Consider the following 24,890-nt stretch of genomic DNA (forward strand, 5'->3'; position numbering starts at 1 on the left):
ATGGTGTGTTGTCTGTAAATTCAGTCTGTACGACAAGTGTGTATTAACTCATGTAAATGTGAGTGCTTGTTTTTTATTGTTCACCTCAGAGTAAAAAATGTACTCCTCTGCCTTGTGCCTACAGCTTAGAAGACAATGTCGCGTAATAAGAAATGTGTGTATGTATTATTAATGAGATTAAATATCTAAAACTCTTTCTTTCAAATATCAATTTTATCTTAATATATGTTTCCATGTCTTAAAGGTCTATCAGAGGTTACTATCACAGCCACTCAGTTTCTATAGCAACTAGTCCTTGGCTGTACAATAGCGACATTGTCAAAGACTGGTTCAGCAGCGCAGGGTGTGGCTACTACAGCTGTCATTAGGTGGCTGAAAACCTACTATTACTACTGGTGCTGATAATAAATAATACAATGATGTGTACTGTGTAGTTTGAAAAACAGGCCACAATAGTAGGCCTAAAGAAATTCACTAAGATTTAATATTAAAATTTTCTTTGTGGTATCAGCATGAGGGGTATCAGTTTAATATCACTGTTTCCATAGTAGCAAGCAATTTGTCAATTAGTGATATACAAGCCAGTAAATTGACAGAGTAGTTAAAAATAACTGGGGGTTTTCAGTTTCGAGCTTCAGCCTCTTCGTTGTGATATATGGACAGCTCATTTCCTGTCAGCCAAATGTGATGTATAAGATACATATTTACAGCAAAATGATATGGAGATGTCTGTTAGAGCCTTTATGTCAAAACACCAACATACTAAAATGATCCCATGTCAGCTCCTGTGTCCTCAGCCGAAGCTGATGTATCAGGTAAAATGAGACTGTCAGTTAATATGTGCAGATGACATGCTGCAATGTTTCATGAGCTACGGTCCCTCCATCGCCATAGCAACATTACCTCCCATTTCAGAGAAAATACATTTTCTTGTACTATCTAGTTCCTCACAGTGGTACAGTATATCAATCATATCTGCTGTTCTAAATGACACCAACTACTTTATGTCTCCTGGAAGATTCTGTGTAGGTCTGTAGAGGCTACCAGCAGTAACATAGAGAGGAAGTCTGGTTTTCAACTTACAATAACTTAGATTGAGAACTTACTTGAACTTAATTTGATACCTTACTGATTTTATGCTTTCCATGTAATCAACTTTTAACTTATTTTAAATATGTATTTATGTAATTTATTTTTTCAATGTTATCATTTTATTATAACATCTAAATTTATATTAATACTTCATTCTATGTAGTTTTTAACATGTTTTTATGTTCTTTTTATGCATTTTCATGTGATACACATCTAATTCCTTTCTTGTATTTCTTGTATGAAAGGTGCTATACAAACAAAGTTTATTATTATTATTGTTAAATCTTATATTAATCATTAATACAGGACATAATTATTTGGAATAAGTATTCAAACTCAAACTCTGACATATTTATTGTGATTAAAAAGTTCTCCTTAATCTGCTATTCTAAAAATGTTGAACAGCCTGTTCGATATATTTGACCTTTATTGGCTGACAATGCCAATTGAGTCTGTTCAAAGCAGAGCTGACACATTAAGATAAGATTAGATTTGATGCACTTATAATGTGTGTATAAAATTACAAATTAACCTTAACAACTTAACAAAATAATCAGAAAAAAATTGGATGCTATTTTTGCCCTGTGTTTCTCAAAATTAAAAAATTATATTTCCCGTTCCCATTGCAATGAGAATGCTGTTGTCCATGCTTTTCCCAAAGGAGTTTCTTGGATTAGAGCATCAAGGTGAATCATAACAGCAAATAAAGAGCAGTTGCTAATGGCAAAAACATCTCCATCATATGCCACTGTAAGAGCCTCTGAAGGCTTTAGCTGTACACCTGCCCCCACTCCTCACTGCTCTCACCCTTCTACTGAAATATAGATGCAAATGTTTTACTCTGTTGGTAAAAATTATAAAGAAGTAAAAAGGAAAATTGTGTTCTTCTTTTTACCTCATTGAAGTGTGCATCTTGAGTAGCGGTAAGACCGAAGCCGCTCTGTTGGGTCTCAAAGGTCAGGAGGCGGGACAGCAGTCGTTCGGCGATCTGCAAGTCATTACCGTAGAGTCGGGCAGTTGCCTCAGTGACATCACGGAGCTGATGGGCGAGCTTCTTCTCCATGATGGTGTTCAGCTCTGTCTCATTACGCTCAAGGGAATCAAGCTAAATGTATGACACCAACAAAACATGAAAAAGTCAGTAAGACCAGAAAACAGTCATAGACATAAACAACTGAAAGCACTTGAGTGTTAACTTTGATGGGTAAATCTTAGATTTGACCAGGATTCAACACTTTTCAGGTCAGGTACAAGTTGTGAGAAGAAGTTGTGTTAGTGGGATTATTCTACACACAGCAGAATTGAGCTCCACAAATGGAGGGGAGGTGCAGTTGTAAAGGTCTGGCTCCAGCCACCCTCTCTCTACATCACAGTGTCTGATGGCTGCACCTGCAAGGGCAAATCACACATGTCTTTTCATGAGGACATGAAGTTCAAAACTGGCTTTAGGTTGTATGTGAGAATGTCCATGTCTGTGTTTCATGCAGTCACGTTAGTGTGAATGACCGTGTACAGACCGACAGAGCCTTTGGGGCAGGGCACTGCAGCTGGCAGGTTGAACTTGGTCCGAGGCCACCAGATCCCCTGAGTGATGGTCTTTGGACAACCATCATAAATGACTGCAGAGAGAGAGAAAACTGTCCTTATCAAAAAGATTTTCCATCAAAAAATATAACAAAAAGTCCCTGATAGTGTAGAAATGTTTTTTTTTTTGACTTATAGAGAAGAAAATGAAAACACCAGCAACAAATTAAAGGAAGTAATTACAGGCAGAAAAAACCAGAAAGTGACAAAGCTGCACAGAGGAGAAGGACAGCATGACAGAATCACTTGGAAGATGTTAAATAGAAGATGAACATAATTAGAGTTTCTTTGTTATTTCAGGATTGGGTGCAAGTTTGAGAAACACGACCATTTTAAAAGACAGAATACAAGATGAAACTGAAATAGTACATAAGTAGATTACACAGTGATGAATAAATGTGGTGGAAGCTCTGTAGTGCTTCATTATTTTCATTTATGTCTGTCTGTCTCTGTGGATAATTTACTTTGTGTGAATACTGGTTTTAAATCCATCTTGGAAATTATATCTCTTATAAAACTAAAAGCTTCAGCTTTGCAAATGATCGTTGAAAAGCAGGTCATTTTTGTCAATGTCTTTGATTCTTTCTGTAAATGAACCACAAAGAAGCTGCAAGATGGTATTGATCAAAGTAAAATAAGTTTCAACAAATGATTTATTCCCCCGTCAATAACAAATATGTTGTTGTAACACACAATCTCAGTACCTCCCGCTGGGCAAGTTACTGTAATTTTGGAAAGGACACAGTGCAGCAGGGAGATGCTTCATTTCTCCATGTCCTTTTTAAAAACCCATCTGTTGTGTCTGACGTGGTGACGAGCACAAGGACAAATTCATGAACGAATGATGAACACCCCTATTGGGTAAACCTGAGTAATTCTGAAATCCAAAGATGAGATACACAATTTTTGATACATAATTTTTGAAACACAAGTTTGATAAAAAACGGCCGAAACAAAGAAAAAACTCAAATAAACCAACAAACACCAGTTCACAGTCCTCCCCCTCAACCAAGTGTAGACAACCATAAATGTTTCGAGAACGAAAAACAAATGAGTAACATCAGTTGGTCGCTCTCACCTTCACAGCCTGAATTTGTGACCTCTGCGAAGGGGTTGTCACATGCGTTGCACTGGCGACCAATCACACCGGGCCTGCACTGACACTGGCCGGTTTCTGGGTCACATGACCGCGAGAAGGAGCCAACCGGGTAGCAGTCACATGGCAGGCAGGTGTCAGAGCCCCGTGGACGATAGTGAAACTCCTGATTACACATGCAGACAGTACACACAAGTGGGGACAAATGTCAAACTTGGTCAGACGCCAAGAATAGTGTCAGCGATTACATCGTCACATGCATTTGAGCAGAATTTATACAATAACACAAAAAAGGACACGAATGTAACAGAGACACAAATACAAAAGCTACAATCCCTGCACAATGTGTAAAAGAGCCACATGAAGGAGGACAGTGAAATATTTAGTTTGCTTAACTTGCATGAGAATATACATGGACCAGTGCTACAAGAGAGAATGACGGTGTAGAGAAGTCTGCCATTACCAGACATGAAAGATTATCTATGTCCACGCCGACAGCCTCTAGCAGCTTTATGTTCCATTTTACAAGCTGAATTTACAAGCAATCTGCTGTCACTTGGAGGAGCAACAATGTTAATGTGAAATGTGGGCTGATCACAGCACACAGTTAATTTTGTTATGATCATTATGAAAGCTGCAAGTTGCAGGAATACATTTTTTTTGAACTGCAGGTCATTTGAGATGACTAACGGCTGCCATTTTACTCTGGAAAACGGCAGCTGACGATGTAAACTGTAATACTTATTGCAGAGCTGTGAGTGGTATGTACTGTACTGTAGGCTAAATGAAAGCTTTTTTATATTGTGAGAATAACAAGCACACAGAAAAGAAATCATGTATTTTGAACAAGGGCACATTGACAGTTTTACTTTTTCCACCTACATTTTCAGTGACTGTCCAATCAAAAAGCTCTATGTCTAACCTCTGGACTCTTGGTGCCAATGTAAAAATACCAGATGGGAGAGGGTCCCCAATCCCCCCATTTGTGTATTTTAAGTGTGTGCCTGGTTTTTACACGTCTACATGTATATGTGAGTGTGTCTGTGTGTTGTGTATGTGTCAGGTTCAGATCTGAGGTCAGTATCAGAGATTAAAGATTAGGGTCAAAAGATCAGATTAAAGACAGGATAAAACAGGGTTAAAGGTGGCTACAACATGTATGCATACACACACACACACACACACACACAAGGCAGGACTATCAATATTAAGGAATGATTGTTGTATCATGGTTGCTGTAGCTTGTGTGTCTGGATTAGCCTGTCAGACCATCAGACTGAGATGATTATTGTGCGTTGGAGTTAAAGTGAAACCAGAGTGATCCATAGAGTAACACCACTAAGACCTTCTAATCCTGACAGTATTGATGTTTAATGCAGTGGTGTAAAAATCATCATTATACCAGCAGGTCTTAAACCATTCACATGAGCTTTGAACAGCTACATCAGCTCTGCAATATAACAAATGACACAACAACACTGACAGATCAGCCTCTGATGCTGCGTCTACTGTCATGGTAATAATCTAATGCTTTAGCCTTTATCACATCCTCTCTTTATTGATACACCAACCTCTCCACCTCCACCTCCACAATATGGTTTTATACTTCTCTAAGTGATGCAGCACTCTCATCACAGCTGCTTCAAAGCTGTACTGTGCATGTTTATGTGTTTTCTGTTTACCTTGCAGTGACAGTGTCCACTGGTCTTGTTACAGTCGGGGTCAAAGCCTTTATTGGTGTCACAGTGGCACGGTCCACAGGTCGGAGACCCCCACCAACCCCTGGGGCACTGGTGATCAATCCTTCACACAAACAAAATAAACAAGCAGAATCAGTATGGAGAAAGCAACAGAGCTCGTCAAAAACCTTCATCTGTTCTTCAAAGGAATTATCTTTCTCTCTGATTTCTAACTAATGACTAACTGACTAATGAGTTGGGAAAAAAGAGATGAAAGCAGATGAGAGAGACAGCCTGTGAGAAAACAGAGATGGAGGGAGGAAAGAAAGGGATCTAACTGAGAAGAATTATTGATATTGAAAGGTGGACAGAAAACACCCAGACAGAGGAGGGGTGAGGGAGGATGTGAGATAAAAGAAAATGTACTTCAGTAAAATGTCAAGTCATAGAAAGCAACAACCATTATCCTGAATATTCAGATTTACATTTATGCAATAAAACACCTTTAGAGCTTTTTATTATATTCCCTGTGGAATCATATATTTAATGGATTAAATCATCAATAGTCACATAGTGGACAGTAATCTCGTAAAGAAGCGCTCCTCCTCAGACTAACAGTTGTTAAAGTAGCTATTCATTCATTTGTAATCGATGTGGGGTTTAGACTGTTTTCTAAAATTGCTGAATTTCCGCTCCTGAGAAATTCACCCCAGATTTTATGTCCCTGGATCCTTGGACACATCACTTAAGCTCCTTCATTGTCTTCACTCACATCTCACTTCACTTAATGTGCTCTCTGTCTGCTCTCAGTGTCTAATGGATCACTGAGGAGATCAATGCTACCCACAGCTGATGCAGAGTCTTGTGTGCATCGCTTTATTGCTCCTCATAGGGTGTTTAGGAAGGAGAATTCAGTCATCAGTGATCTTAATAGAATATTAGGATTGACTATTTCTCCAGACACTTTTTATGATGATCCCCGAATCTCCTCTCCAAATAAAGCATACCTCCCTGCTGGGCATCTTGTGCTGCTTAAAGGGCGTAGAAAGCAAATGCTTTGTCTAACCATAACTAGTGGAATGAGGCTGGGCCTTAAAAGGTAGCTGCACCGGCTGAGTAAATATGTCTTTTAGGAGTCTGCCCTAAATGAGAAATTAGTTCAAACTAGTCATTTAAAATTATTTATTATGTTCGCTTCAGAGCTGATAAAGGTTCTCACTTTTCCATTTTTTTCTCATTTTCAAGATGCTATTCACCTTAATGCAGCAGGGCTGCAGCCACTGCAACACAAACCTATTTACTAATGGGAATGTTATACTACATATATTATACAAACCACAAACTGACGCTTTAAAAGTGCTTAGTTTATCTCAACAGGAATGAAAAAAAATGTAAAATGATAAAAAATCAGCAAATCCTGACATTTTAGTAGCCACAAATTAATTCATTATCAATATTATCATCTTGCTATTGATAGACTATGTGATTACTGTGAGTCAGTAGGTAGCAGTTTAGCAAAAGCTTGTGGGGATATGTTGATGATGTTAGTGTCCGCCATCGCACAGCCTACCAAAGAAGATTTTTAATGAGTCAAACTTGTAAATTTTGTGCATTAATTTAAGAAGGAGGGTAAATTAGTGATGAGAAGAGAGAGAGAGGAGACACATGAGACTTAAAGACATATATTTCATCAGCTGTGAATGATGTGTGTCCTTGTGAAAAACACACACACCAAGTAGATCAAAGACAAACGTCTGAGACACACACTCACTGAACACAGTGAACAGATCATGAGATAAATGTGAAGCTGTGTGGATTTCATGGGCAGGAAGGACCGAAGCAGGGGTCAGGTCATAGTTACGCTCGCTTCACACAGTTTAACACACACAGATGCCCTAAGTGAGAGCGTGTGTGTGTGTGTGTGTGTGTGTGAGTGTGTGTGAGTGAGTAAGTGAGCGAGAGAGAGAGAGAGAGAGAGAGAGAGAGAGAGAAAGAGAGTGTGTGTTACATTAAGTCTACACTCATCCCACAGTGGATTACATGCAACGCTGGAGATGTGGGACAACAAAGCTGAACTAAAGCTACTAAGACACACACACACAAAGCTTAGCAGGGCTATAGGCAGCATCGAAGAGCTTTACACCATATTGGCATTTCACAAGCTACACTGTAGTTCAAATGAGTCAATTGTGTCACATTCATATGTGTGTGTGTGTGTGTGTGTGTGTGTACCTGTGTTGGCAGTACTGCCCATAGTGGTTGTCCCCACAGTCACAGATGTATCCATGGGAAGAGCTGGGCTTCCTGTGGCACTGAGCCTCATTTTCACATGGATTCAGATGGCAGGCGTCAGTGCAGCCTTTCCCATAGTAACCTGGGACAGAGAATTGGAGAGTAAAGAATTAATTTCACAATGCTTCAGGTGCTTTTGGTTGGTTGACTGCATTCGTGCAGCTGTTGCCATCCCTTAAGTCAAATACAAACACATTTAGCAAATATGCAACCCTGTGTCCTAAAAAATATGTTGATAAAGAACTAATCTACTTTATCAAATACATGTTGAAGAAACATTATGCCACCTGATTTGTGTACAGTTGTTGGGAATGTACAGTATTTTCCAATCAAAGCAGAGTGACATCTTCATACTGCAATTAAGTGAATTGTGGGGGAAAAAAACAAAACAAAACAAAACAGGAGGACTGGTGTATGGAGATGTGCGGGTTGAACTTGCAGGTGAAGGTGAAGGTGAAGACACAAAATCTGTGCCATGGCTCTCTCCTGCTCCAAGCCAATGTGAAAGCATTACACTCCACTCACATATCATAGCTGCTGATGTGAGAGGGAGTCGGGACGATAATGATGCACAGTATCAGTCACAAAATGCAAAAGCAAAATAATTAACTTAGGTACAGTGGTGTGAGTAGAGGAAGATATCACATGGCATGCAAGTGTGCGCAGCAAACATACACACATTCTCACACACACACACACACACACACACACACACACACACACACACACACACACATATAGTGAATTAATGTTGGGAAAGTAGGCAGGGATGGTTGTTACCTGTCTTTACAGACTGTGGCAGTCCACATAAGTTAAGAGTCACAATGGCAGTGAAGACCTTCCCTTGCATGTAAAATACTTAAATGAGAACAACAGCTATTGAGATGTAAATATGCAGAACTCCGCTCTATTTCCCATCCATGCACCAGACATAATAACCTGTCAGTTCACAAGTACATATCTAAAATATCAAACAGCAATTATCACCAGCGACGCACTCCCGACTCACCCTGAACCGTTGGAAAACAAGCCACAATTGTGCATTACAATGCTGTCACCCACTGAAACACAAAGCAACACTTCCTCTGAAGTAAAATATCACCACTGTTCAGGAAAACACATTTTTACAAAAGCATTGTAATTCATTTCAATTATCACAAAAACAAACAAGTACAAGCTGAGGAAACATTACACTTAGCAAAGTGAACCACACATAAAGAGGCTAAATTGTAACATGAAAAACGAAGCATTTCATCTCAAAACAAAAGAGGGAAAATTTGTTTTTTTCATGTCATAAATATCTCCTTATGGTCAATAGTTGCAGTCTAAGCATACTTTGGATAATTCCTCTCTTTAATAGCCATAATAGTGATTTTTCAGGAGTAAATTAGTACAGCATTGTGAGTGCAGTGATGCACTATGTTGCAGGCACAACCCTGAGAGAAAAAGGGGAAAAAATCATGTGTAGCCAAAGATGAACGGATTTGAAAAGCGTGATGTCATTGGAGAAAAGCTTTTAACACATCTTTAGCATAACAGCACAGAAATTTGTCTTTGTAAAATAAAAGACAGCACACTTCAAAATTGTTAATCAAACTACTAGAACACAGCAATGTTCACCACACACATTCCCACCATGCACTTCAGTGTGTGACGGTTCAGCACGGTGAACGACTCCATCATACACTTCAATACAATCCCCAGACACTCCACACAAACACACCAGCCTCTAATATGGTAATACAGGCCAGCACATAATACCCCTCTTTAATCTAATGACTAAAGCAAAGTGCTTCACACACACTTTGGGGTGTATTTAGCACAAATAAAGAAGGCCTCTCACCCAAACCTGCTTTTCATTTCAAAAGAACATAATTGTTGTATTTACTCTTTAAGGGACCTGTATTAATACCTAGATTAAAATATTACAGGACTAAGCTGCTCCATTGGTCCCCACTTTAATGTTGAGGTGCAAATAATAGTAATAAATACCAAAAAACTACATTCACAATGGATCGAAAGGAATGACTAGATGAACAGATGAAACTTTTGTATTTCTGTTTGAATGCATGTGGTAAATCACCGCAGAAAATGCAAAGAAAATGTTGGTGACAGGACGTGAACACTACTACTTACTATGTTCACCATCGTAGTTTAGCATGTTACCATTTTAACATTTCCTAATTAGCACTAAATACAAAGTACAACTGAGGCTGATGAGAAAATTGTTAGTTTTATGAGTAGTTAGTTAAACTAAAGTATTAGACAAATTAAAATTTTCACCTGATGATGGCACTAGATGAAAAGTTAAGGAATCACCAGAGTGATTATAATTCATCCTGTGTGGGACATTAATATCTGTACTAAATTTCATGGTGATCCATGAGGTAGATGTTGAAATGTTTCACAGCATAAGTGTTTGTTTTGAAAGGAATCGCCTCCTTTCTCATTTCAGATAAGTTCACCTTCTGCCCTCATGTGTCTCCTGCCTGTGTGATTACTTTCACCGCCCCGATGTGATTCACCTGTGGCCAGCTGACTTTCCTTCCTTGTGTATTTAGTCTCTGTGCTCCCTTCCTTCAGCCAGTTTGCCTCAGTACATTGTTTCTAGTATTCCAGCCATTTCCTCTTTGTGTATTTCTTGTGGTAACTTCTTGTATTTTTTGACCCAATTTCTGAAGTAAATGTTTTTGATTCTACTGCATTTGAGTCCTATTGTCTGAACCCCTGTTTAACAATGTAATGAGACAACTCAGAGGTGAAAATGTGTGGTTTATGTTCACCGTATCAGCATGTGTCAGAAAAGCTCATGTGTTTGGAATACAGATGTGGGTTTTCACTGTCATTCATGCACAATTCTTATTGATTTCTTATTGATTAAAAGCCACACAACTGCTCAGAGACAACATACTCATTGTAATATTATATCAAGTGACAAACGGAAAACATGCCCCGCAACAAGATATCACATTTTGTCCAGAGTGTCACACTGATCACTCTGACTTTCCCACTGACAGAAATCTCTGCCTCACATACAATCACCTCTGCACAGCCTCTGCTTTCAGGCAACCTTTTTAATTTACAGCACTGAATAGAAGAATGTCTCTATATACTGAAGTGTCAGTGAAGTGTGTGTGTGCAGCGGAGGTCTGAATTCCTCCCTCTGAACCTGACAAACATGTGTAAGGTCTGCTCTCATGTGTTCATCTATAGAAAATACTGAAACCACTGTGCTTTCAAGCCTGTGGCCTTGGCTGCAGCTTTAGACAAACACAAGCTTTCCAGCGACTCCTATTCTTATCACTCTTGCTCTGTCGCATTCTTGGTGAAACTACAAACCCATACATAATGTAATTTGCAAAAAAGACAAGCCCAAACTTTTATTTCATCTACCTTTCTCTCTAATCACAACCCATGTTCAGAATTCAGTATTGTCCAGTCAATTATTTGTTTCATAATCTCTTTTCATATACAAACACACAGGTATGACTGTAGGATCACACACACATGCAGATGGTGCCAGCACTCGCTCTCTCACTTGGTCTCGCACACACACTCTAAATCATTTTCTATCAGCACTATACATCTTTACACTTTCACCATGGCAACTGACAGAGAGAGGCGACGACGGCCTTGGCTGCTTTCAGACACTTATAAAGACACTGGCCTTGTCACAACAATACGGGAGAGAGGGAGAGAAGCTGTGAGAACAAAGAGCTGTAAATCTTGAGTGTGTGTACGTGTGTTTCTGTCTTTGACAGTCAGGGTCCAGGGAAAAGTTATGCCTCTTGAGCTGTACACACATCTAGGATGACTCACAGTTTCTTGTCTTACTGTAACATAACATCAATTCGAATCCTCCTTAGGACCACAATGAGGAAAAAGCCAGATGAGTCATCTGTTCACTGAACCATCCATTCATCTGTTGTGTATCCAACTGTCCTCTTCCCGGCTGTGGAACGATTTGAATATCAAATATATCCAATAAAAATATGTTGGTGGGAAAACAATGATTGCACTGAACAAAAAGTCCAAATGGGGTGTTTTGTGAAAGTGGTGGTTCACAAAGATGAGCCACTAAGGACTCTGCAGCTCTACAGGTCTTCGTAGCCTTTTGCCTCATCGTTTTGGATTTAGGGCACATTTACTGCATGGCTCTGTCCTATCACTTTCATCATCCACATTTCCAGCTGCTCTAATAAACCCACTGTGTTATACCTTCCCAGAACCAAATGGCAGAAAAATGAAGAAGAATTAGCAACCAGCTGGTGAAGAAAATGCAGCCAGCGTCCAAATAGACAGATTTTTTTGCTTATTTGTTCAGACCCTCTAACACATGTTGACTTGCTGAAACAACTGATGCAGTTGTTCTTCTTGGGAGGGTAGGTTTGGTTTAGACCCGTACTATATTTTGGTTTACTAAAGTTTGGGTGGGCTAATTATTTTGTTGTTCTGTACATAACTAATACATTTCTTAAATGGTGGAAATTTTGTAAAAAAAAATTGAAAAGTGACATTTTATCTTCCTGTCAAAACAAAGTGAAGTTTAGCTTTTTCTAACTCACTCAACTGTCCTGTGACTGCAGCGTAATGCAGTGCACGCCTTAAGTACACTCATGTGTAGGAATATGGTAGTTCAGCAGTTGAGAAAAATGTAGAACCAAAGGAAAATGCTGTTTTGATGCAAAGATAAAGCGCTGACAATATTCTAAACACATCTAAATGGATATAGTATTGTTTCAGAGGGCATCTTTTTTTTCTGCTGGCCCCGTGCACACCAGCACATCGCTCTGCTAGTGTACCACGTTCCCTGCTGCCTCTCCTAACTGGCAGCTTGCTGATCAGATCTACTGCATGTAACACACTGACTATGTATGACTATCTCACAAAACCCCACTTCAAATAACCCAAACTATCCCTTTAAGGATTTGTTATCTTCTGTAGGCTGGAACACAGGACACACAGATTGAAACTCCCAGACAGACTGTGCCTTAATACACTGCAGCTGCACACCACGCCCATAAACAACCTCATATAATGCACTTTCAGACAATTTGGTATTTGTTGTTTTCAATCACTTTTTAAATCTTGACTAAAACAGCAAACTCTGATAAATGAGTCATTACTGAAGGAAAAGCAGTTATGAGAGCTCTGGTTCCCAAACACTGAACATGTTTTCTGCATGTGATCGTGTTGGTTTTTAAACAGCTCGGGGAACTCAAGCAGACATAAATCAACATGGCTGTAATTTATCATATTAAATTCAAATTTTCACTGCAGTGAATTAGCCCATAGCAACTGTCACATAACAACTGTCACAAAACCACACACACAAACACACACTGTCTTACAACATATTGTATACTTCCTCAGAAGCGCACAAACACACACAGTGAGGAGATGAGAGAGCAGATGTCTCTGTGCTTTGTCATGCAGAACCTTGTCTCACAGTGTGTGTATGTGTGTGTGTGTGTGTGTGTGTGTTTTCAAGGATGCTGTATAGCACAAATCAGAGGCGAGGTGCTGTCAGTTGCAGGAGAGACCCATTAGGCTAGTTTCAGTACTAGCCCAAAACACACACAAACACACACATGAAAGGGAATTATTCAGAGTGCACCTCTCTCCTCTTTTTTTTCCTCTCTGCGTTTATTAAAGTTTGATTTGTCTCCAAGCAGCATTCATTGTATTTAATGCTCATTGTGCTGATGAAATATAATGATAATGAGAGCTTGAGTGTGTGTATTTACAGTAAATAAGAGTATGCACATTAAGTTTGCTGATGTGCTGTGTGTGTGTGTGTGTGTTTGCAAGTGTGTGTGTGTGTGTGTGTGTGTGTGTGTGTTCTCTCTGAATCTGTGCTCCATGTTAATAAGTCAAGGTGTTAGCATTAGCTTGCGGGCTGGTGCAGGATGCTACAGGGATAGCAGTGCCTCTCTGCTTCCTCTCCCATACTGTCAGCCCTGAGGCTCTCCCACTTTAACAAACTATATCCGTCACATAACACACACACTCTCTAACTGATTCCTCTTTCACTCCTTCCGCCTCCGCTTTAATCTCATGCTCTCCTTTGCCAACTTTTCTTTCTTCAACAACTTCCCTTTTACTTTCTTGTATGATCTGAGAGCACACACTGTGGTAGCGAAGCCGTGAGCAGGATGCATTTAGAAAGCAGTAAATTTTGTTTGAGTGCAGAGGTAATCGTACCTTTCATGTGTTTACATGACATGACATTCAGACAACAAATACAGCAAATACATACTGTGAATCACAGACTCTCAACTGAATTAAAAATCAAGAATTACCACCCCGCACCAACCTGTCCAATTGGGGTTTACATGCACGTTTGTCAATATTCATTTATGCTTCATACTACATCTTCAACCCAGCAGCACAAATGATCTATACAATCACCACATTTCCAAGGTGAGCACCCAAGATTAGTGTCACCAGTTCCATATCCAACAAAACGTGAAATATAGTCACAATCTTCCCTTCTGCTCCTGAGTTAAAGCACTAACGGCCAGAAGTGTTTCTGCAGAACATTATGATGCCACAGATCAAGATCAAGAAGAACTTTATTGTCATTGTGGTAGCACAACAACATTGCAAAAGGTGTCATCCTCAAATCAAACTGTGCCTGTTATTAAAATGTACAAACAAAAACAGAATACAGAATCTACACACAAGGTAAAACACAAACACAAGTCAAGGTAGTGAGGGCACAATCCAAACATTGGCAGTGAAGCTGACTTTTGACATTCTGGAAATAAAATGTCATAATTTTATCGTATTAGACATTTGTGTGAAATTTTGTCATACTTAGCGTATGAATTCTTATGAAAAATGTGGTTGTGGAGTCACAATATCCCAAATTGAATTAGTTCATCTTTGAGTCCAAGTGAGTGTTTCTGCAAAATTTGAAGAAATTAATTCAAGGTGGTCTTGAAATATTCATGACAACGGTTTCACACAGACAGACAGACAACCTGAAAACATAATGCCTCTGGCCACTGTTGTCCTATGTCTGTAGGCATAAAAACACCCTTTGCTTGCAGCTTTGCCTTACCTACAGAATTGCTTTGATGCAGTTTGCAGCTGAAAAATAGAACCAAAAACTATTTTTCTTTTCTGTGTTTTGTGGCAGCAATGTGGCTGGTCAATCTTGCCCTACACTTAAAGAGAATGGTGTATCCTTTTTTAAAATACAAGTGTATTTCAGCAACAAATGTCTGTATGGGACAAAGAGACACAAGCAATGACGCCCTCAGTAAACAAGGGCAAAAACAAATTACAAAGAAGTATGACTATGTAACTACGAAACACCTTTAAGCTATACATGTTTTCAGTGGCCAACAGCAGAAAAGAAAACATGCAACAATTAGAAAATAGAGGGTTCATCCCTTTCTTGTTTCTGTTGTATTGTTCTTAAGGCAAGGTCCATGTAGTTTAATGCTGCACTGCCCCATTTGGTTTTTCATTTTTTGTAGCAATTTGTAATAATAATAATAATAATAATGTACTGTTATCTCCATTGTTTTCTGCAGATATAACAATAGAATGAAATGAAAATCAAATGTTTACAAAAATACGTTTTGTTTGGATAATTTCTAATTCCATTTTTTCGTTCCCAATACCAATTCCGATACCTGAACTTGTGTATCTGCAGACGCTGAGTACCGATGCCAATGCATTAAAAAAATAGATACCTGATAAAGTATTATAGGCAATATCAGACTTTTCGATACTAGTATGGGTATCAGAACAACTCTAATTATGCTGCACTTTATGAGGAGGAAATGAGTTTCACAGGACAATGAAGAAAGTAGTTTTCAGATCAAGTTCATAAAAAGGCAGCTGAGATGTAGAGAAGTGAGATGACTGATGCTGAGAAAAGAGGATCAATATCCTGACAAACTAATGTGAAAAAGTGGATTGGCTCTCTCTCGGTTTTGTCTTTCATGTGGTTCTTTCTCGCTTAAAACATTCGCTATCCAATCTCTTGTCTCACCTCTCCTTTAATCATAGATATAAATAATCTCTTTTAATCATCTCTGCTCACAACTGAACTGCAGCTGTTGCCTCAGTAGCTTCTAATAAAGCTCCAAACAAATATCAAATATCACTCTTCATCTTCTCCTCAACTTTCAGACTTCTTTCTCTGTTGTGTGTGCGTCTGTCATGTTAATTTTCTCTCACTTCCATGATTTGTGTGTCTCTGTGTACATATATGCCAGTGGTGTGTGGATCTATTCCCAAATGTGTCACTAGTGCTTTCAGGCTGTTTGGTTGGACTTTCTCGCGCCCTCTTTCTTCTCTTCTTTCCTCTTGCCTCAAAACTTTTGGTGTTTATTTTACACTATTTCTGTCAGCCGCCTCTTTCTCTTCATTAACTATTAATATTTCCAGTCTCTCTGTTCATCCTCTGCTGGTTTTTCATCTTTCCATTATTCTCTTTCTCCTCTCCTTCTCTCTCCACTTTTCTGAATGCCTTATATGTTTTCCATCCTCTCCCCTCTTTTCCCCTACATCTCCACTCATAGCCTCCTCTTTTAATCAGGGTTTTCTCCTCCACATTAACTCGGCCTCATTATATTCACCTGACTAAGGAGATTTGGAAGTTAGCCTGCAGTCAGTCTCTTTCTCTCAGTCTCAGGTGGATGAGAACTCATTATGTGTTCCCAAATATCTGTTTAACCCAGTTAGAACATTGGCAGACACCTACGTAGAAATGGCCACATCATAATTATTCCCCTTTTCTCTCTCTCAAAGTCAGCTGGCTTCTGTCACCTTCTATTGTCACACCTATTTTCTGTCACATCCAATGTCCAGAGAGTGCAAAATAGTAGGACCATGTTCCTGGCGCAGAGGTTAGCACACATGCAAATTAACTTGTATGACTGAATTGGAAAATCGTTCCTGGCTCTGTTACTTGTGTTCATTGGCAAACCGGAAACACAATGACACACCACAGTTGTTTTGTCCCACAAACTGTTCAAGTATTTTTAAATCAACAATAATAAAAAAACAGACAAAAATAGCAAATCCTCACAAATTAGAAAATGGAACCAGGGTGTTTAGAGATCAGATTAATGATCCAAAACATTAACTGATCATCAGAATCATTGGAGATTAATTCTCCAGTTTGTTAATAACATCGCTCCTTCTCTGTTACTGGTATCATTTATTATTTCTCTGTACAGTTAAATAAATGAGGAAACTATTTGAATGAATACACACACACATAAATTATATTATATATAAACAATTTCTCCTAAATAAGAAGTCAGTCCCCATCTTTGAAACTGGCCGGACAACGGAGAGGCTCATGATGTCATATTCAGTTCAGTGACAGCACCTTCAACAATGTCATTGCTCTGTTCACTTACCAGGTTCACAGACACAGGTGTGCCGCTCCCATTGGTCGGAACAGCGGCTGTGGGTGGGGCAAGGAGATGACACGCAGGGGTTGCCAACATTGCAGCCAGTCTCCACTTTGACAGCTTTTGATGGGCGGGGCAGGGGAGGGGCATCGGGCCGTACACCCAATCGAACACCCTGCAGAGAGACAGAGAGGTTTGTTAAAGATAGCTTTAAAAAACACAAACTAACAGCTTCATTCATTCTGAAATCTGTCTGTCCCAGATTCATTTCTCAGCACATTTCCATCTCTTATGTGAAAACATTTCAAGCTTCCCTCCACCCATGCATCAATAAACATTAAAAATTCAATCCAACCATCCTCACCTGTATGCATCCTCTTATCCCATTCTGAACCTCTCCAGAGCCCAGCACTCCTCCCACATGCAGATGTTTCACCTTCAAACCATGAATCTCATTTCCCACTATCACTGTTCCCTAATGGGGAGAGAAAGGAGGGGGGGCAGATGGAGACAGGAAGGGTAAAGATTATTATTATTATTAATAGCTGTATGCAAACTCAATACTTGGACAAAGATACACAAAGAGCACATTTGAATACCATTATTTGACCATGTAGAACTTGGTCATTTATTTGATATGGAAATATCAACACAGTATAATTATATCCAGTGTAAGGTCTGAAAAAAATGCATTATAAGAAAGAGGAGATTATCTACCTCAATGTCATTGTGCAAAAACATGCAATGAGAGGTTCATTTTTTTTATTAGTTTCCACCATTAAAATGATATAGACTACAAGAGAGTCTTTTATACTGACAGATAAAAATGCTTCTCTGAAAATAGTATTGATTATTCCTTTTTTGTAAACTCAAAGTCATGACTCTTCCATATTTTCATTGACAAGCACATCACTGAGTAGTCAGGTTATTATAATAGCTGTCAGTGGAAAGAGAAGGGGGGGGCAGGGGAAGGGGGGATAGTGTGAAAAATGCTGTACACTAAATGACTTCATTCAACAAAAGAAAACAACAACATGCAGACAGGCAACTTTGCTCACAATGACCATGAAAACAAAATCACTGAGGCCCATTTATCACCATTTCAGCAGCAGAGGAAGACACTAAAATGAAGGGTGAGATCTAGAGATAATAAATAGCTGCACACATTCCAAACAATTTCAGAGCTAATTACTCTTTAACTGGCAGCTGTGATGTTTAATAATTTCATATTTAAAAAAAAAATCTTGATGAACTTTCAGAATAGGCCAGTAAACTACAACAAAGAGATGAAAGAGAGAACTTGCCGACAGATAATTTAACTCAACATGAAAATAAAACAAGCTGTTTAAGCTGTTTTGCTTAAACAAAGCCAAAAATGACAATAATACAGAGTTTGAAAAATCTGTTATCATGACACCACTGCAGTTCATAACTACTGACAAAAATATGATTTAATAATTAAATCATTTGCTAATATCAGTATCTTTTGCAGTGTCCTCCTTCATCTTACTTGCTCATAGCAGGAAGTGAGGTATATGTATGTGTATATGGAGATATTTGAGATTGCAGGATATTAAAAAGGATGTCTTGCTTAAATTCATATTAATTGTTCTACAATTCTAATTAGAGCTTTCTACTTATTAGACTGAATAAGTCATCCATCAGAGTGTAAGCAGATTTCAAACAGCCAAATCAAATCAAATCAAATCTGAGAATTAGAGCTAGAAAAAAACGGACTATTTCCAAATGAACACGGTTGATTAAGGTTGTGAATCTATTATGAGTAGTGTTGGAAAAAAGGACACCAGGAAATTAACTGTTGAGGGAAATTAAGTCTTATTGATTCAGTAAAAGAGAAATGATGAAAACCTTGTTATTCATTTACATCTGTGTTTGCAGGACAAATTAGACTTGCATTGAAATACTGCATTTCCAGTATTTGAATACTTTTTAAGGAGTTACATTAGTTGCACTTAAAATTTCCACTGTATTAGTCTGCTTAACAAACTGTGTCCTTATTGCGTAATATTAAGTTTGTCTTAAAAACCTTCCCTTCAAGGTTTGTTTCACATCTATTACCTGATAGAGACCAAAGTCGAGCCGCAGTGTGGCAACGTAGCGCGTCTCACGGCCACTGCGAACGTCTCGCAGCTCCAACTGGAGGTCGTGCCACCGCCCGTCTGCCACCTGAACCTGATCCAACCGCAAACGCACTGGTCTGGTTGCACCGCGGGTCACTGAGAACACCAGCTGACCATTTATCACCTGAAAGAGATGGAGGGACACAAACATGTACACACACAGCAAGACACCAGGAAAGACAGAGAAAAAGAGAGGAAGGAACTGAAAACACTGAAGGAATAAATCAACCTGCTTGGTAGATAGCAGTGTGTATGTGTGTGTGTGTGTGTGTGTGTGTGTGTGTGTGTGTGTGTGTGTGTGTGTGTGTGTGGGAGTGTGAAATCCAATGTCTTGGCTGCAGTCACTTGGCTTGGCTGCTGTCTTTGGATGTAGCATTAGAAATTGAAACATACATAATTTCAAGGAAAACACCAGCACTTGAGATTTTTGTCTTGCATAGAGGTTGATAATTCAGTATCAAAACACTAAAAAGAGCCACATGACACATAATTCCCATAATTAACGTGACGCTGCTAACACATTTAGCAGCCAATGCATCATTTTCTATCATGTGCCACTTGATGAGATTTGGCTTAGAATGTGCAGCGTTAAATTAAAGCACAATGATAATTGGTTTACGCTACAAAAAGAGGAAGAAGGTGTTTCCATCTATGTTCTAGCATAAGTGGAGCTAAAGCCTTCAGAGCTGGCAATGGTGAAAGGCAAGTACAAGGAAAAACAAACATTGCTTTGTTCATTATCTTCAGCGGAGCCAAAAAGAAATCATCAGCTGGAGAGGGAGGGAGGCACTGGCAACAACCTGGCAACAACAGGAATCAACAGGTTTATGGGAAATGTGGCCTTGTTTTCAGAGGTCCCTGGGGTGATAAGTCCATAATTATCTCAGCCATGGTCTCATTTGTTTATTTACAAATCTATCACAATAAATGTGTGTCTGTGTCTGTGCGTGTCCACACCTGGAATAGCAGGCTGGTGTACTGCCCAGCCTGAGCCTGCAGCAGTGTCCCCTCTCGTGCTCTGGTTCTGAACACCAGGCCCAGGTACCAGGGCGTGGAGATGGTCACGTCATTCTTCAGGTCCCACCAGAGAGCGCTGTTACCCAGGAAGCGGTGGGGGTGTGGCATCACTGAGGTGGAAGGTGAGAGTGTGAATAAAAAGTAGAGGCCGAAATATCCCAAATATCACTGTGATTTATCAGGCTCTGATGTGATTTGGGGAAATGTTAATTTTGGGAATAAAGATGACATGTTCATCAAATTTGCTTTACATATAGTATATTTGTGTTTTTGTCCTGAAAATGTTGTCAAGCTTGTAAAAAGACTAAAAAGTAACCAGGTAAAAAACTATGAACTAATTATTATAAAAATCTAATAATTATTAATAAGGATGGACATGGCAGCTGTAGAACACATACTGTTTTTATAGGACTGACTCTCTACCCTGATAAGAATATTGTAGTGTTATATTGACAGGCACACAAGCACAAAAAAGTCTCATAACTTGTGAACATTTTACATCACAAAACCACAACCGAAAGCAAATTTTGCTTCATGATTTCCCCCAAGGTTTGAACATCTGTGCTCGCAATCAAGACATGTCAGTAAATATAAACGAGTAAAACTGTCATCTTGTATCCACCTGGGATGCAGAGTGTCAGCTTATGAGTGGGGAATCACTCAGGGTTTCTCTAGGTCCAATTATATACAGGAAACAGATATCCAGTGTGTAGGAACTAGCTCACATGCTACATGTAGTAACTCCTCACGACACTATTCATCTCAATGTGTTGAGCCGTGGTTTCCTGTAAATATTCTGAACTGAAGGGAATAATCTATTTTCCCTTTTTTTTTTCAGTCAATACCTTAAAAAAGGTCAACACTCACTCGCGCAGCTATCTATCAATGAACATCCATTCTGCTTTTGCATTAATTTCACTCACGTACTCTAAAAGCCTACGACTGGTGGTTATGCACAAAATAGGGAGGACTGGACCACGGGTAAAAACCTGAATGACTGGCATATTTCTGAATCTGTACCACTGATGTATGAGTTCATTAAAAGAGCTTCATCTTATTTCTGTAATTTTTCTAGTCTAAGGTGTTACCTGGAGCATTTTAAATTATTCACTAATTAATTAGATGTATAATTACTGCCAACAAATAAAGGTCGCTGAGGCTGCATTTTTAAAAACATGACCACTCTGATCACCAGCGGCATGAGACAGAAACTGCCCATTATCTCAGCCATGGTCTCACTTTTTATTGATAATTATACCAAAGCAGCACAATGGATGAGACACTGTTAAAGGCTGCCAGTGGTTAAAACATGAACTGTAGGACCAGAGGATGAAAACAAACTCACCGTGGCTGCAGTCCTTCCCTCCGTACCCGAGGGGACAGTCACAGGAGAAAGTCTCCCAGCTCACCCTGCAGGTTCCTCCATTCTGACAGGGGTTGGACTTACAGAAGGGCAGCTTGGCACTGCAGCCTATAAGAAGCAACAGAGAGAGGGTAAATCATCGTCAGCATCATTATCATCATGTATCACCATATGTGCGACAAAAGCATAAAATTGAACAAAATGCAGTGAATAGCTGGAAGTAACGACACTAAAACACTTAGTGTCATCAGTATGGTCTTTAGTTAACAATGGTCTTAATTCATCTTTAACTGCCACCCATGCCTTAAGCACTTTGTGACAATTGTCAGTTGTTCCCTTTTCTTTTATAGTATTTTAATTTGAAATAATATATAATATATACCCATTTGATATAATAATAATATATTATATCAAATGGGTTCATGAGTGTATAACAAAAATGAACAAAGAAAGGACACTGACTCTTATTTTAAAAACACATGAATATTTTAGGTATATCCTTTAATTTGATAACATGGTCATAAAAGTGCCCAGTCATCAGTGAAAATCAAATTTCAGGTCTATTTACCTGAAGCAAAATTAAATAATTCACTCCAATATTTTTATGTTTACTATAGCCCTTGGGAACAGTTAATAAATGGTTTACAGGACACAATACCTACAGAGATGCTTCAATTAATTACATTATCTGTTTATTGAATAATTCATGTTTTTTGGAGAGCAGTGCTGACCAGGAAGTGTTCCATTGTTAGCGATAAATCCTGCCAAGTCCAGCGGCTTGTTGTCAATGTGCAGCTCCTTCATACAGCCGATAAACTCCCTGGTGCCAAACGGGAAGTTGTCTGGTACGTTGGGGACTCCACCCAGAAACAATGGACCAGTCAGGTCCAGAGACCTGAGAGAGAAGGAGAACAAGAGTAAATACGATGGAAAGGAGAAAGGAATAAGGAAGGAGTGGAGGATTATCCCTCAGTGATGGAGAGGAGGAGGGAGGAGAGAGATGAAGGAAGAGAGGAAAGTAAAAACACGAAAAGAGGGTATGAGAGAGGCAAAGGGATTAAACAAACCCAGAGATTAAATGTGTCATCAGAGGTAAATGTCAAAAGGAACAAGAATCAGCGCATAATAGTGGATGTTGATGAGAGATGAGATGATGATGATGATGTTGTTGAGGGTAAAATTAGAAACAGCAGGAGAAAAGAGAAATTGAATGATGAGAAAGAAGAGGAGACAGACAGAGACACAGATGAAAACAGAGATTAAATATGAGTTACAGCAACTATCAGGGGAGAAGAAATAAAGGTGGATGACAAGGCAGAGTGAGAAGCCAGCAGTGAAAGGAGGTAGATGTTAGGGGACGTCAACAAATGCAGTCGTACACATAAAAAGAAGAAAAAAAAGCAACAACAAAAGGGGAGATGTGGAGGCAGCCAGGGAGGCAGATGAACAAACAAGAGATTAAGTATGAGTTACAGCAAATATCAAGAGAGAGTGAGCATAAAGGCGGATGACAAGACAGATGGAAGATGGGTATAGAGAAGGAAAAACGGGTAATATAAGGAAAAAGATGTAGGAGACAGAAAATAACAGCTATGGGACTGCATGAGCGAGAAAAAACAAAGACAGAAACAGTTGTGGTATCATTGTGAGAACATTATCATTTTTTTCCCCCTCCAGTGCAAGTTGAGGTTTTTCTTTTTCGCTTTCTTTGGTGACACATGCCATGTGTCGAGGCAATAAATGCCAGTGGAATATGAATTAAAGGACACTAGAGAGACAAAAGGCGTCAGAGTCAAACAAACAAGAGATTAAGTAGAGTCATAGCAAATATCAACAGAACGTGTCATTAAAAGAGGATGTCAAGACTGAGATAGAGGAGGGCGAGCTGGTAATGGAGACATGGAGAAGGAACAGAAGAAAGAGAGTGTTGAAGCGTTAGTCTTTGGCCTTCCTCTTTGATCTGTCTTCTCTTCTCTCAGCCTCACTTAGCGCTGACATAACACAGCCGACGTGATTACAGCTTACAGAAGCGAGGACAGACATCAACACTATGACAGGCTGCTTTTTGAGTGCATGTGTGCGTATACACAATATGTGTGTTATGCACTTGTTGGCGTACATATAGACATTAGTTAGTTTGGTAGACACACATGACAAGCAGAGTGGACTACAAAGGCTTCACAAGGTCAAATACAGCAGACACTTCAAAGCATAGCAGTGGATTTAAAACTGTTGTATATAATAAAATGTGTAAGAGACATTTAGAGAGACTAGAAGAGAGTAATGAAAAGAAAGGAACATTAACACCAGGCAGAATGAACTAGTGAGTAACAAGCCCATCAGAGAGATGCAGGCAGACATAATAAAGGAGCATGAAGATGTCAAACAGTTGTGCCTCATTAAAGCCTCAGGTCCCCACAGATTTCCCCTACAGTCACCTCATCACCGTGATCTGACTTTCACTGCAAATCCTTCACAACAGCAACAGTCTCAGTTGACATTTTAGCAGGATTTTAACAGATTAGACTGTTAAAATCTGCATTAAATTGTGTTTTACACATTCTTTTCAGTTCAGAACAGCAATCAGCTTACAAGCCTGTTTCAGCCAGGATAAAACGATGAAATCCTGAGTTTGTGGAGCTGAGAATTTAAAAACAAACACACTAAAATTTGATCAAACCAGTCTCCCTGTTCCATGTTAACACGCATTTATTTTTACACAATGGCAACCAGTGTCATCCTACATGTTAACTTGGGGACCTGGGTCAGAAAACAAACCAAATGGCTAAGAGCTTATCATGGCATGAGGAGTTTCTTCCACACTTCCCTTCCAAGACAGAGGAATACAAATGTAGCTCTTAAAATGTATTTTATCATTTAATAATAATAAATATGTTGTGCTACTTCTAATTGCTTAAAAAAAACTCCACACGTAAACTATAATGATCCATTTAGTTAGACCGTTTGACGTTTTATGTTACGGACTTGTGTACACACGCTCAATTATTTTTAAACAGGAAAAACATCTCAACATAATAACGCTACCACTCATCACTCCACATGATTTACCTTTTTATATCTTCAACCAGTGTGCCAACAGGTGACAGCTGGCCAGTGTGCTGCTACACATACTGACAAGCTTTTATTGGTTCTCTACTTAGTGAAATTTGCCTTTGATTATCTGTTAAGCCTCTGATCAGTCACAGATGATGTTTAATGAAACTTGTCTTTGCAAAGACGTTTGCA

At 39.1% G+C, this 24,890-nt stretch overlaps 1 protein-coding gene across 4 annotated transcripts in view; it reads right to left on the reverse strand.

The window, feature by feature from the left end:
* celsr3 (cadherin, EGF LAG seven-pass G-type receptor 3) overlaps positions 1-24,890 on the reverse strand; it is a 110,605-nt gene that overhangs the window by 34,554 nt on the left and 51,161 nt on the right. For all 4 annotated transcript variants that reach the window (XR_011690731.1, XM_071475234.1, XM_071475235.1 and 1 more), the window contains 12 exons: positions 22,376-22,539; positions 21,627-21,752; positions 20,222-20,391; positions 19,203-19,388; positions 17,488-17,598; positions 17,130-17,298; positions 7,684-7,825; positions 5,455-5,575; positions 3,755-3,938; positions 2,610-2,711; positions 2,387-2,481; positions 1,988-2,197 (listed from right to left, as the gene is read on the reverse strand). Coding sequence is in view for 3 of the 4 variants with exons in the window: in XM_071475234.1 (XP_071331335.1) it covers positions 1,988-2,197; positions 2,387-2,481; positions 2,610-2,711; positions 3,755-3,938; positions 5,455-5,575; positions 7,684-7,825; positions 17,130-17,298; positions 17,488-17,598; positions 19,203-19,388; positions 20,222-20,391; positions 21,627-21,752; positions 22,376-22,539 (1,780 nt within the window). In the remaining variant the exon portion in view is untranslated. The remainder of the gene's footprint in view (positions 1-1,987; positions 2,198-2,386; positions 2,482-2,609; positions 2,712-3,754; positions 3,939-5,454; positions 5,576-7,683; positions 7,826-17,129; positions 17,299-17,487; positions 17,599-19,202; positions 19,389-20,221; positions 20,392-21,626; positions 21,753-22,375; positions 22,540-24,890) is intronic.

This window comes from Trachinotus anak, unplaced genomic scaffold (genome assembly GCF_046630095.1).
Source record: "Trachinotus anak isolate AG129_WGS33_773 ecotype Australia unplaced genomic scaffold, CSIRO_AGI_Tana_v1 ptg000004l, whole genome shotgun sequence".
Taxonomy (NCBI): domain Eukaryota; kingdom Metazoa; phylum Chordata; class Actinopteri; order Carangiformes; family Carangidae; genus Trachinotus; species Trachinotus anak.